This window comes from Falco biarmicus, chromosome 8 (genome assembly GCF_023638135.1).
Source record: "Falco biarmicus isolate bFalBia1 chromosome 8, bFalBia1.pri, whole genome shotgun sequence".
Lineage (NCBI taxonomy): Eukaryota > Metazoa > Chordata > Aves > Falconiformes > Falconidae > Falco > Falco biarmicus.
The window spans coordinates 38,470,256-38,484,364 of record NC_079295.1 but is presented as its reverse complement, the minus strand read 5'-3'; the positions used below and the strand labels follow the sequence as shown (position 1 = coordinate 38,484,364).

The window sequence follows — 14,109 nt, the reverse complement described above, 5'->3', positions numbered from 1 at the left end:
TGGATAGTTCTGAAAGAAGTTGATGTAGTTATTCTAGCATTGCAGTATACACACCAAATCTTGTCAGTAGCATATTGCTACCTAAAAAGGTCCAGGAATCAAGTATTTTAGGTGGTAGTTCCCAGACCTTTTAAGAAGATATAGGAAGATCAAGTTTTTCTATACTAGTTAATGGCTCTTTTAATTTATAGATCAATATATTTATAATCATTAATCCTTTAAGGGAGCTTTAATTTGCTTTACATTTTTGGCAGCTATTCAGGGTTTTCTTTGGAGGATTCTGGATTCATTTAACCTGCTAATTATATTTTTTAAGTGTTGGTTTTGGTTTGGTTTTGTTCTTTTTTTTCTTAGAGTAACTGGTCTAAGGAAAGAGCATGAAATGTTTAATTCAAGTATATTGAATGCCTGCCTTTCTGTAGTAATTATTTAGTTGATGTCCTGTGTTAAGAAAGTACCTCTGACTAGACACCTGAAAGCAAGTTCAGTTCTGTTTAGAGGTGCTGTTAGTAATCTGGTCAAAGCTGTATTAAACTTAAGCAGTGATTTTGGATATCCAGCTAGCTAATACCATCTAGTTTTACATTTTCAAAACATATTTTATATTTAGCTAATGTAGCAGTTCAATTTCCTAATGTATATATAGTTAGTATTCATATTAATGTTTATGTCAAGAAGTACAAAAACAAATTCATTTTCATTATAGCCTGAACGCCCTACAGTTAGAGCCAAAGTAAGGCAGACATTGTTTCAGAAGCTAAATTTTATGAGCTCATTATAAGATCCATGTTTGTTCTCCTGTGTCCCATTTTTATCCCTCTTTATTTCATGTATCTGCAGTCATGCAATCACATACAGCTATTTAACAACTTTTTGGTATAATAATACTACCCGACTCCGGGGTGGAACTGGTTAGTAAGGCACAGCAGATTTCTGTAACCTTTCAAACCAGACTCAAACATACATTCCACACAGATAAAACAACAGAGAATGGTTTTATATGTTCTGTTCCCTTTGTGTACAGCATATTACTAAACAATGTTTTAGTGTGCTCTTATGAATATTAGCTATGAAAATTATTCAGGCGATGAGTAATATGCTGGGTCTCTACATTATCTTAGAAAGAAATTTCTTTCTCAGAATACATATATATATATTTTGTGTGTATGTTATAATGCATTTTAACACAAATATATATACATGCATATATATGTTTGTAGACACATAGACCTTTACTTAAAGCTATTCTGTAGGTTTCTGTTCAGTAAAGGAAGTGCTCTGTATAGATTAACCGGCCTCATTTTGCTATACCTAAAGCAGTAGATTGAGAAGTAGGTCAAGGCAGAAGATCGACCTAGCATCTTATCCCAAAATAATGATGTTACTGTGCCAGTAAGTACACAGTAACATAAAGCTAGAGAAGTAAGATGTAGATTCTTCCCACGAGCATTAGGGAGAGTAGGAAAAATATTTTCTTCCCAATTAAAATCCTTTTGCTCTACCATTTCCCATAATGCTCCTTACTGCTACATATTTAAAACATTTTTAAGTTAGATATCTTGTATTATCACATTTGTTAGTAATTAGATGCCATTTTTTTCTTAATGTGCTTTTATTTTTCGAAGCACAAAGCTGAATTCTTTAAGGAATAGAATTGCATATTGACTGCTCAAATACAGTTTTCAGAATTACTTTATATATATCATTAGCAAAAAATCTCTCAACAAAGTGTTCCATGAAACAGTTATAATACATTTATTTGCTTAAAGTTGTTTAGAGACATGACCTTTACCATGTTTTTCTAAATACGTATTTATTGGTAGTGGTGCATTTTATTTGCAATTGAATTATAGTATTGCATACTTTCAATACTTACTTTGAGGCTAAATTTTAATTGGTAATTTCTACAACATTGCAGATATTTATTTTGGACAGAGTGGGGACAAACTCCTTGCATAGGCAAGGCACACTTAGATGGGTCTGAGAAGGTGGTTCTTGTGAGCCTGGGGATTGCGTGGCCTAACGGGATTTCCATCGATTTTGAGGTTAGTTCCTCTGTCTTCCCATATATGTTAAAGTGTACAGTACTTGTTATGTTTCATTAAAGCCAGTTGGTCTTCCACTTTTAATGTAATCTTAATAACTCTCAATTAAATACTTGGACAAGACTGTTGATATTTCCTTTAAAATTAATCTTTAGGAAAATAGATTATATTGGTGTGATGCTCGTACCGACAAGATAGAAAGAATTGACCTTGAGAGTGGAGGGAATCGGGAGATTGTGCTGTCAGGGAGCAATGTGGATATGTTTTCAGTCGCGGTGTTTGGAGCTTACATCTACTGGTCTGACAGGTAATTTATTTTTCATAAGTATTTGAGTCTCAAAATGTTATTTCAGTGCCAGGTGCTTCACCTTTGTAGGATTAGCCATTCCTTAGCAAGGTCACAGAATGGATCACAGAAACCTATGCAGTTCCCAAAGAAAGGGTATTTCTGATGCTGGAAGCTAAAGCATATCAGTGTCATAGATGAGAACAGGTTTCTTCACCTTCTCTGAGGTGAACTCTCCACTGCCCTGCAGTCATTTGTTTGGTGTGAATTAGTTGAGGATTGTTGATGAGACATCTTCAACTTTTTTGGCAGAGCACATGCAAATGGCTCTATTAGAAGAGGCCACAAGAATGAGGCCACGGATGCTGTGACCATGAGGACTGGCCTTGGAATAAACCTGAAGGAAGTGAAAGTCTTTAATAGAGCACGAGAGAAAGGTTGGCTGTTCTTAAGGATGCTATTAATTGTTTTAATATCACCTGCTACTTTTTATGTATATTAAAGCATACCAAAAGTTCAGTAATCACTGATCTTATCTCCACTTTTTACTCTTGAAGTATTTTTTTATTCTAAAATTAATGTACTAAAGAAAACATATAGTAAAAAAATTCTACTGAAATTCTTCTGTGAGTTTTAAGGAGAAAATCTAAACCCAAACCACTTCCTATCATTCCAGATGTGGTGGGCTTTATTTTGTTAAAAAAAAAAAAAAACAAAAGAAGGTAAAAGTCTTAGGAATGATAGGGACCTTGAACTGTGCTTTAAAGAGCAGTAAACTCTGGCAGTCTCATATTTCTGTTGGAAAGCAAACCAGAATTTTTATTCACAGCTAGAAATTCCAATCTTCTGTGTTTCAAATATATATTTCCTGTAATTACTTGGTTTTCAGTCCTGGTATTTTTGCATGGGAAGAAACTTTGTAAATAATCAGATTTCCTTTATATTCAAATTGTTTAGCAAATTCAAGAGAGAAAAATTATCATTTAATTCCTTTGATTTGTAGTATTGATGGTTAAATTTTATTCTCCACTACCTTTGACCAAGAATACTGTTGCTTTTAGCTGTCTTTTTCCTCCTAAAATTCTGGTTTTGAAGATACTCTGAAAAACTTATTTTAGTGAGCAAAGGTGGTTAGACGTCTACAACAATTAATGATGACTTCCTCAGAACAAACTGCTACCAGGTTATCCAGACAAAATTTTCCATAAATAAATTCAAAAAGAGAGGGAAAAAAAAAGTTGCTGTAACACAAGATAAACTTTTTCATACAAATATTTCTCTGGTGTTGGTAGCGCTCAAAAGTTGATTTAATCACAGCATTACATACTCAAAGATCATGTAAAATAAATCTGCATTTTGAAAGAAAACATATTTAATAAAAAGAAAAACTGTCTTTTTGGGGGTTTTTAATGGGGAATTTTAAATAGTTCTGAAAATTACTTTGCAAAAATATGCATATTAATTTTACTAAGGATTTCTGCATGTAATTTTGGAGGACTGGGGGCATCATATTTTGTGGATAAAAATAAAATCCACACAAAAATCTGTTGTTTCTTTTAACTAGGCTAGAAATAGTTAATGTCTGGTTGCTTGGAAGGGTATTGTATTGTAGAATCAGGAAAACAGAACAGTGGGATAAAACAATGCTTCTTTACATGTAATGATTTCTATTGATAGCTTTAAAGACTTGGTCACATTAGGAGTAGAAGAAACGGTTACTGAGGCTAAAAATCTTTTGATGTTAGTTTGAAAAACATAACTGAATGATTTTTTAATACATTTTTCAAATTTTACTAGGGTACAAATGGTTAATGTCTTTAGGAGGGGATGTCAGTGAGCCAGAAGGACAAAAGGGAAAAAAACAGGTGAAAAATGTTTTTGGAATGTTTTTCTATATCACACTATTATATATTTTTTTTTAAGTTCATTGAACTAGAAGTAGTTAACACTGTTTTAAAAAAAATACGCAATTAGCTAGCTTCCTGACCTTCCATTATTAAAACAAACCAATCAACAAATGACCCAAACAAAAAACCAACAACCTGTTCTCATTCTGTTTAATGCTTTTTTTTCAAGCACCTGTTTTACCCTTTGTGATGAGTCAGTCCTGCAGTGCTATTTGCAAGTGGATTCCTATCCTTCAGTGCTATTTTACATCTGTGCAAGGATATGTCCTAACTACACTGGTTTCAGAATTGGCCTTTTTTAAAGATATTTCCAGCTGGTGTACTGTGGAAGCATTGAAATTTTTGAAGAGAGATTTTAGAATCTTCAGAATATTTTTTTGTATTTTCCTTTCTCTTCTCAACCTCTCATCCTTCCAAACAGATATTAACTTTTCTAGCCTAATAAAACTATAAACAATCTTTAAAACAAACCAAATGTAAAAATATATACAGCTAAATCTCCAAATGTTTTTTATATAAGTGTAGAGGAACATGTCTCATGTAGTTTTGCCTAGGAACACAAAATTCAGTGTTTCTAATTTCAAGAGCAGGTTAGCTCTCATCCCCCATTGTTCTTTCCTGAAAATATCTTCAGCTTGAAATGCAGCAGTTAGAAAACGCAAACAGCACCTTCAGACCCTACGTATTTCCCAAAAATTGTTATGGTTTTCTACCTGAAAAAAATCCATTTAAAATGTTTTCTTCTCCTTTTTATGTGGAAAACCTTCAGAAATGGGAAAATTACTCTATTGAAAGAGCTGAGTTGTTATATGGAAAGTGCTGTCAGACACGGAAATTAAATTATCTAAACTAACTGTAATAGTAATTCATACATAGTCCAAAAAAGACTAAGTAAAATAACTCTGAATTATTGACAATTACTGCAATTTTAAATATTGCTTGTAACAAGTGTAGTTAAAGTAATTGAAGTTACTAATTAGACAATGATTTCTTAATGGTATGCATTTGTCAGGGAGTAAGTTTTTAAACCCAGGACTTAACGTAAATTAGAACAAAACATTAGGAAATGTCTTTATTAAAAATAGGGAACATGATTGACACAGCTTTGTACCTGTCAATATGTACGTTTTCATTTTGATAGAAATTGTCTTAAAACAGTACTGTATGCTGATGGTATCTACATTTGACTGTTTGCCAGTAACAGGTGTTTTAAAAAAAATAAATTTTCAAAGCACTTGAAACAGTCTCTAAGTCTTCAGCTGATTATCGAGGAATAACCCATTTTATAATTTGCTATTAGTAAAATGTGTACTCTTGTGAATTGGAATGGAGGCCTATTTTCTCAGTAATTGTATTCTTTACAATTGTCTTTAGGTTGTGGTTCAAGTTAAATTCTTTACTATTTTAGCCTTTGTTTTACTTGTGAGTATTGTAGAAGGAGTTTAAGGAGAAAGATTCGTAGAACAAATAAAATTACGTTTTTATTTAAGCTAGCTAAGTGTAGTATTATAAAAGATAGATATTTTTAATTTATTTTTTTTTTTTATTACAGGTACTAATGTTTGTGCCAAGAATAATGGTGGATGTCATCAGCTTTGCCTTTATCGGGGAAATGCACGGAGAACATGTGCTTGTGCACATGGGTATCTTGCCGAAGATGGAATTACTTGCCTGAGACATGAAGGTTACCTGTTGTACTCCGGAAGGACAATTTTAAAAAGTATACATCTTTCAGATGAAACCAACTTGAATTCACCAGTAAGGCCATATGAAAATCCAGAGTACTTTAAAAATGTGATAGCTCTTGCTTTTGACTACAGTCTGAAAGGAAGAGGTACAAATCGCATATTCTTCAGTGATGCGCACTTCGGAAATATACAAGTTATTAAAGACAACTGGGCTGGCAGAAAAGTACTAATTGAAAGTAAGTAAAAAAATATTTTAAAAATACATATTTTATTTAAATAAACTTTAAATGAAAAGTTGATAATCACTTGATTTTATAGAGTAAAAAATGTCAATAAAGTTTTACCATACTTAAGCATATAGCATAATTGTTGTATTTTATCCCTATAAGATACATTTAAACATTTTCTTTGAAATTACCAAGTCAAAAGTATTTTATAACAATCCTACGATGGTGTGAAGCATGTTACTAGAAAACAGAAGTGATAATGACACTGCTTAATTTGTATTACCAAGTTTTAAGGAACTTCACTGTTGAAACACCTTGTTGTGTGCAGTGCTTCAAACTGAAAGAAGTCCCCTTACCCCACAAACCTATTGGTTGGTTGTTTTTCTATTTAGTGGGACCAAAGTACTGGAAGATGCCTCTGCTGACATAACAATAGTATAAAATATTAGGACCCTGGTCAGTGTGTGCAGTTGAGTCACCCTTTGTGTAGTGAGCCCAAGAAAAGTGACTTGTGCTCAGTGATAATCAGAGGCAAATTCCAGCTTACAAAATTGTGCAGTTTTACTAGAGACTTATTCAGTAGCTTTGCATGTTTACTATGCCTTCATTCACCACACTAGTGTGTGGTGTTGCATATGAAACTTGACGTGTTTTTAGCCTCTGCATACTTGAAACTCGGCACTGTTACCATGGAATTGCCACCTTTATCATCACCAAAATCTGCAGGACAAAACACAGAACCTATTTTGCAGCTGAGGTCTCAGTGTAATCTTCCAAGGATCTCACACTGATCTTTACCAATGAAGTCTAACACAGCATGTAAAAGGTTATCATGGTTTATCATGGTGAAATTAGAATTCAAGGAAAATCTGATTGTGAACTTGTGAGAAATACATCCTTAATGCTAAGCATGCAAAAATCTGTGCTACAAAAATCTAAATTCTAAAAACTTCTGTGGTCTTTCATTTCTGTTCCAATTAAGTTGTTCTAAAACATAGAGTAAACCTCATTCATCTGTAGTCAGTTTTCAGAAGCATATATGTACTGTGTTTCTTCTCTTTTCTTTTTTGAGTACTGATGGGTTTTTTTGGAGGCTGTAACTCATTTCAGTAACTGTTTTCCAAAATATCTCAAGTGCTGTATATTTTGCTCCTTATGTTGTGAATAATTCTCACTGAATTTCTGATGGTTTATGTTGTGTTGCCCATGGCATTGCTACATTTAGCTATTTGTTTGGGTCGGTTTAATAAACAGACCAAGGACAGTGATTAGGAAAAATAGAAACACGTTTGATGTGGAAAGTATCACCCTTTGCTGTTGCATGTTAATGGAAATATTTTTAGAAAAGAAGTTAAACAGCTGAAAACTGACAAAGTATTATATTACAACTGACATTGGATAATTGTATCATTATGTGCCTGTGCACTGTGGTTCTGGGAAAGTATTTGTGGTCATGAAAACTGTTGACACTAATGAATGGAAGAGCATTTCTCAAATGTGTTACAAAACCTCTTTTTTTACTTTGAGTTTTTATGTATGCATATTTTAGAGGAATTAATGATATCTGTAGTAAGATACGGTAAATAGAAACTAAGCAATGTTGTCAGAATGTTCTCATTACTCGCAGGAAAGCATTAAAACCTAGGGATTCAGACTTGAGTGTAGCTGTTGGAAAGGGACAAACAGCCTACAGAAACGTGCAGTGATGACATACAAGCACTAGGGTAACTCTGGTGTTCTCTCTCTGAAAGAGATTAACTAAGTACGACATGGAAAACCACTAGAAATTTTTACATTTTAAACAGACAAAGAGAAAGGAATACTGGTGAAGCACCAGTGCAGATACAAATTGGTTTTTTAAAAGAACAATAAAGTATTCCTCATTACTTTATAATAGGTTGTTGTACAAGAGCTAAAGACATTCCATAAAGCGTACTTGAGAATTATAGTTTTAAGAAATTGTTAGGAAGTGTTTCTACTTGTAATCTTAATATGCCAAATTTCTTTTTTCATTAGCAGAGTCAGCACTCTGAATAATTGAATGTCAGATGAAATTTTGTATCCTTGCAAAAAGCGTACTGTATATGCTTGAGATGTATTTGTGAACTGTGGTGTTTGTTTTCTAGAAATGCTTAAGTTGTTTTTTTCATTGTAAATGAGAAGGGATTTCACATCCCCATATATGTTAGTGTATTGTTCTCCTTCATGTGTTTTAAACCCCTTTTCTTCATGTTGAGGCATTCATTTTAAGCTGGTATTTTTGTACTACATATCCTTCCTTTTCCCCAGTCTGCATGTGGTTTTCTCTCACTGGAAACAGGAGTCAGTTCATGAGGCTGCTTGATATAGTGGAAGTATTTGACTGACAGTGATACCTATAACAGAGAAAGCAGCGGTAAGACAGGTTGACACCAATGATTCCATTCACAGGAAGATATGAAATTCTAAAATTCTTTGATTCTCATTTTAATATAACTATATGCAATTATATAGAAATTATTAAATGGAATCCAGCTGAGAGATTTTAGTAATAATATTTCATTGCAGGATTAAAAAAAATCTTTGACAATAATTTTGCTATCTTTTTCCTCCAAAATTATTGGTATGCATCTGTACCAAGTTTTACTTTATTAGGGAGAGACTCAAAACCACACTGGAAATTTCTAGTGTGGTTTTAACAATTCTACAAGCCCTTTATACCTCATTAATTTGAAGTCTACAAATCGTGCAAACCTTTACTCAATATTTGACTCAAATAAAGAAAATAGAGTACGTTATATACAAGGTAACTATTGTTCCAGATTTTTAGTTCATTGAATGTAGATCTGCTCATAAACAATCCATTAGCTGATGGATTCCTGCCTCACTGAAATCAGATATGCCGCTCAAATCTAACACATTCGTGAACTTTTCTGCACACTAAAACCAGAGTTAAGATATATAGAGCCCTTTGTTAAACAGGTTTCCACTTCACTAAAAAAAGATTTACAACTCGCGAGCAACCCATTATCTAACATGTTTTTAGCTCACTGAGAACAGATTTACTACCCAGAAACAACCCATTATCTAACATGTTTCCAGTTCACTGGAAACAGATTTACAACTCATACGCAAGCTATTATCTAACATAGTTCCGACTCACTGAATATTGATTTAGAATTCATAAACAACCCATTATCTGACAAATTTGCACCTCACTGAACAGATTTGCAACTCATAAACAACCCATTAGCTTACACATTTTCGGCTCAGGGAAAGTAGATTTACAGCATATAAACAACTTTATCTAACTTGTTCCAGTTCACTAAGAGCCGATTCAAAACTCAGCAAGAATCCGGTACCTGATAGGGTTCTGTCTTCAGCAGGAAGAAATGATAACAACGACAGAAAAGCAGTGTAGCATGTGCACAGTATGCCATACCCTAACACCAGGGTGGGGTTTTCTTTGGGGTTTTTTTGGTTTGGTTTTTGGTGGGGGTTTTTTTGTGCAGCATAGGTTTTTGGAGTGAATTCTTTCTTTATCTCTGAACTCCACTGATGAAATGAGCATTACTTCCTTTGCCCGCTCAGTAGTGACTTTTTCTTTTTTACTTTTGTAAGTAACTTTATGGGATTAATGTTTCTTGAATGCCAGTTTAAGAAACAATGGCCATGTTCTTGGCTGTGATTTCTCACAAATATTCTTTTGGGTGATGAATTATCTAGCCACTCAGTATCACTTATGATCTTACGGCAGTAGTATCATGTTTAACCCCACCTGCAGACATTTTTAAAATCAACTTATTGACGTAGCAATACCTATTGTTGTGACATGGCTACCATCTATATGATGTGTTTTGAGATCAGTCTTTCAAAAAAGTGTCTAAGACGTTGTATTTGAATTTCTTTCTCGCTTTAAGTACACACTTTGAGAAGTATTAGACTATGAAGGATTAAGTAGGTACTTACTGTGGGGTCCCACCCACCTGCTAATTACTTTATAACCTTCTGCTTTTTAGGTGTAAAGGTCAGCCTTGAAGTTCACTTTGCAAAGGCTGGACTGCTTCTGCTTCTAACCTGTGACCTAAGCTGGCTATACATTTGTGTCCTCTTATGTTGTAAAAGCTTTCTGAACCTGTTAAGGCAAAATGTTTGAGGGTCTTCATGATGTTCCTAGTTTTCATTGTCAATGGTAGTCCTTTGTAAAACAAAACACATTCACAGGGATTCTATTTGGAAAATTCATGCTGTATATATATTTCTTTGTTCTTTCAGTTTGAGGAGTATTTTAGGATTCACTGGGCAAAAAGGAGTATTTTTTTCATTTCATGTAAGCTTTCCAGAGCTTTTGATTGTGAGAAGCAGTGCCTTGACAAATTAAATCCTAATTCATTTGGTAGTCTAGAGGAGATCCAGGGAGATTGCATACACTTTGAAAGATATTTTTCATTTAATTTTAGCCACCAATGGACTGTAGGCTTTGCAGAAATTTAAAAGAAGGCATTATATACAAAAAGAGGAACAAAAGGTAAGCAATTCACATGGAAGTGGAACAGTTTAAATCAATATATTGGGGTGGCCCTCTTTCTATTATCTTTACAATTTCTGTTCATCCCTGCTAGAACTAGGCCTTCTAACTGTTGCCAGTCTCGCTGGGAGAATTTGTTACTGAAAACAGGCTAAAATTTGAGCAGTATACAGAAAAAAAGCACAGAAATTAGTAGCAGTTAAAGGTACAGAGTTACGTTAGGACGTATATTGAAATCTGACTTGTTCAAAACTGGTACAGGTTATCAGTATGCATTTGGAACAGTACGATCTATTCTTCTCTCAAAGGGAGGCTGGGGGAGAATTGTAAAAAACTCTTTATTTTCTTTAATCACTTCTAGACAGATCAACACTATTTCAAACTTCAGAACCAGTTTCTGTAGCATTTAAACAGGAAGCCATTTCAAAGGCACTGTAATAAACATATGAAGTACTTTAAGTCTTGATAGATTTAAATGGACCTATCTTCCATCTGCAAGTAATTTTAAAGTAGATTGAAAATGAAAATGTTCAAGAGAAGCAAGCATGTATTTGATATATGAGATTTTTAATAGTGTATGCTTATCTGCTCTCATACCACATCTCCCATTGACTGTTGTTTTGTCAGCTGATAAATGGCAAGTTAACTTTACTTTTAATGATATGATGATCTGAATAAAGACTTCTACACAGAATTAGAAGTTGTCATTTGACTCTTAAAGTCCGTAAAAGGTAGTATATTATCCACAAAGTAGATTCTTTGTAGGTTTGATAAAGCAAAAAACTAATGGGAAACTTAATTGAATTAGTATCTTGAAGACCAGTATGCTAAACTTTTGATTACACATGATTACCACTGTGTATTGACTCATTAAGCCAAAAATACATTATATTGGATGGGATAAACATATGGGTTTTTTTCTTCTGTAATATCCAAGATTAAGCACTAATTCGCAAACCATCTGCTGAAGTTCTTCTCTTTACTTCGACATCCTTTCTTCTCTGCCTGCCTAGAAGCAGAGTGCCAGGGGAATGTCTGTTTTCATTCATCCTCCCCTGGTGAACATGACATTGTGTATCAGCAGCACAGAAGAAGTCTAACATTTCTATTGACTGAGAATGTAGAGAAGACCATCTTGAACCATCTCTCTGATAAACCATCTGTGTAAGCTATCTTCCATCCCAGAAAAAATGCAAATTAAGGTTAGCTTAGTGGGTGACATGCTAGTTGATGACTAATTTGCAATAGGAAACAAGAAGCTGCCTCATAGCATTTCTGTAGATTGCTTTTGGTTGTCCTAAGCTATTTCAAAGCTTACATTTATACCAGGAAGGCTTTTTTTTTTTTTTTTTTTTTTTTTTTTTAACTGTCTCAGTTTCTAAGCTAGTAGTGCAATCTCCTTTTATTTTTATAGGTAGATATTCGAGACAATATATTAGCCAAAGCCTACCACAGTACATCTGTAGAAAAACAGTGTAGTTTCCAAGTAGGTTTAAAGTACAGCACGAGACAGAGGATCAATGAGGAAGTTAGAAACTAGAGGAGAGAAAAAAAGGAGGAGGAAAGGCAAAGGAAAGCAAATGAGAAAGAGGAAAAAGGATTAAGATGAGATAATCTCAATGAGCTGATTTTTTTCCCCAAGCTCTATGTAAGCAATGGCACTGAGACATTCTGCCAGTGTAACGTCTTTCACAGCACAAAAGGAAGTGTTATGTGAAAAAGTGCTCCTTCTGTTTTGAACTTTAGGCACTACTGTCTGTAGAAGGCAAAAATCTTTTCACTGCTAACATAAAGTGTCAGATCCTATGATGTATTGTAAGGCTTTTTTCAGTCTGAATCTTTTAAAGGTGTTCCAGTGTGTGCTACTATTCTTTCTAACTAAATGGGTCCAATTTAACTGTCAAAATGGCGTTTATGTTCCCATTTCTCTTACAGAGCATTAAATTTGGTACGTTGTGTGAGATCCCTTTAGTTTTGGAGCTTTCTTCTTCAGGAAATAAATTTTTAATCTGTTAAAAATAAATATTGTTGCTTTTAATTTCATAAATTAAATGATTCATTATAATTGTATGTATTGAAATATGGGTCCAGTGATTTTTCAGTTTTTAAAGGAGGGAAAGTAAGAGGCTTTTGTTAAGTCTAGAACATTGAAGTGATAAAAACTAAAATTTATTATTACAACTGCAGTCTTGTTCTTGTTAGCGAAAAGCGAAGTCTCTGGTTTATCACTACACTTTGTTTCTGGTTGTGGCTGCATATTGTGAGCAGTGGGTAAAATTCATGAGCTGTTGCTATAGATGGGTGAAGTTTACTAGCTTTATATTAAGCAGTTGTTATTCCAGAAATATGTGATTCTGCACATTTCATGCTTTGTTTAGCTGTTCCTAGTTTGGGGCTCTGAAATATATTCATGACAGGACCTGACACACACTGATCTTTTAGTTCAGTATGTCCTGACTATTCCCAACCTCAGTATTCAGGAAAGGTGCTTCTGCCTATTAAATTTGAGATTATTCATGAAGAATTAATACTGTTTGTGACTGCTTCAGCTTTCCACACTGCCCCTAAATTTTTAGTGATGTAAATATTTGCTGATGTAAATTTTTACATCAGCAGCTGTTCCTTGGTTGCATGGAATGCAAAACTATCTTTTGTAAATTGTCCATAAAAAGGTATACAGAGGAATCACTTAAGATTTTTCCTTTGTTTTATTGCATAATGTGATCCAGCAAATGTTGCTAGGTTATGAGCCTATTGTGTCATTAATTTTCTAATATCTCATTATTGTTTGATTTTTACTTCAACAGTAACAATAAGAATGCATGACTATATGTATTTATTAGAAGGCTTGTTAGTCTTAGGTTGGTCACTGTTAATAGTATTGATTTAAAGGTAGTAAGGCTCAATAGTAATTATTTTTTTTTTTTGAGTCTAGATGTAATGCATAAACGGATAGTGGGCTCTTGTAATTAGGAAAAAAGTTCTTCCATGACAGTTTTGAGGTTTGTTTTTTTAAAAAAAAACCTAATAAAACACTTCCATCTCTACATGTTAGCTTTCCATTCTAAAAGTCTGCCTGATTTTAAAGCTTATTTTACATGGATACTTTAACTGTATTGAAATTATGATATTATAACACTTTTTAAATAGTAATGATATATTGAACTATACGGGGAGGGTAACGATTTACAGTTATACAAAATACTACTGTATTTCTAAATTGTTGAGTTCCCTAGATTTCCTTAACTATGTGATATATCATTATTACTTTGCTACATTATTCCCTGCTGACCCTATAACAGTCCCTAAACCTAATCAAGGAGTAAGTTATATCTAGGATAATAGAGGACAGAATATTGCAGGTTTACATCTGTGTTGATGTTATTTTCTTCAGTGAGGTGTCAGGGAAGAACTATGGAAGGGCTATATCCATTGCTGGGAAAAAAAGT

The 14,109-nt window shown here is 33.7% G+C and overlaps 1 protein-coding gene across 1 annotated transcript in view; it reads left to right on the top strand.

The window, feature by feature from the left end:
* Nucleotides 1–14,109, top strand: part of LRP1B (LDL receptor related protein 1B) — a 470,964-nt gene that overhangs the window by 286,146 nt on the left and 170,709 nt on the right. The window contains exons 36-39 of the mRNA XM_056350419.1: nucleotides 1,919–2,045; nucleotides 2,201–2,352; nucleotides 2,644–2,768; nucleotides 5,791–6,162. Coding sequence (XP_056206394.1) covers nucleotides 1,919–2,045; nucleotides 2,201–2,352; nucleotides 2,644–2,768; nucleotides 5,791–6,162 — 776 coding nt within the window. The remainder of the gene's footprint in view (nucleotides 1–1,918; nucleotides 2,046–2,200; nucleotides 2,353–2,643; nucleotides 2,769–5,790; nucleotides 6,163–14,109) is intronic.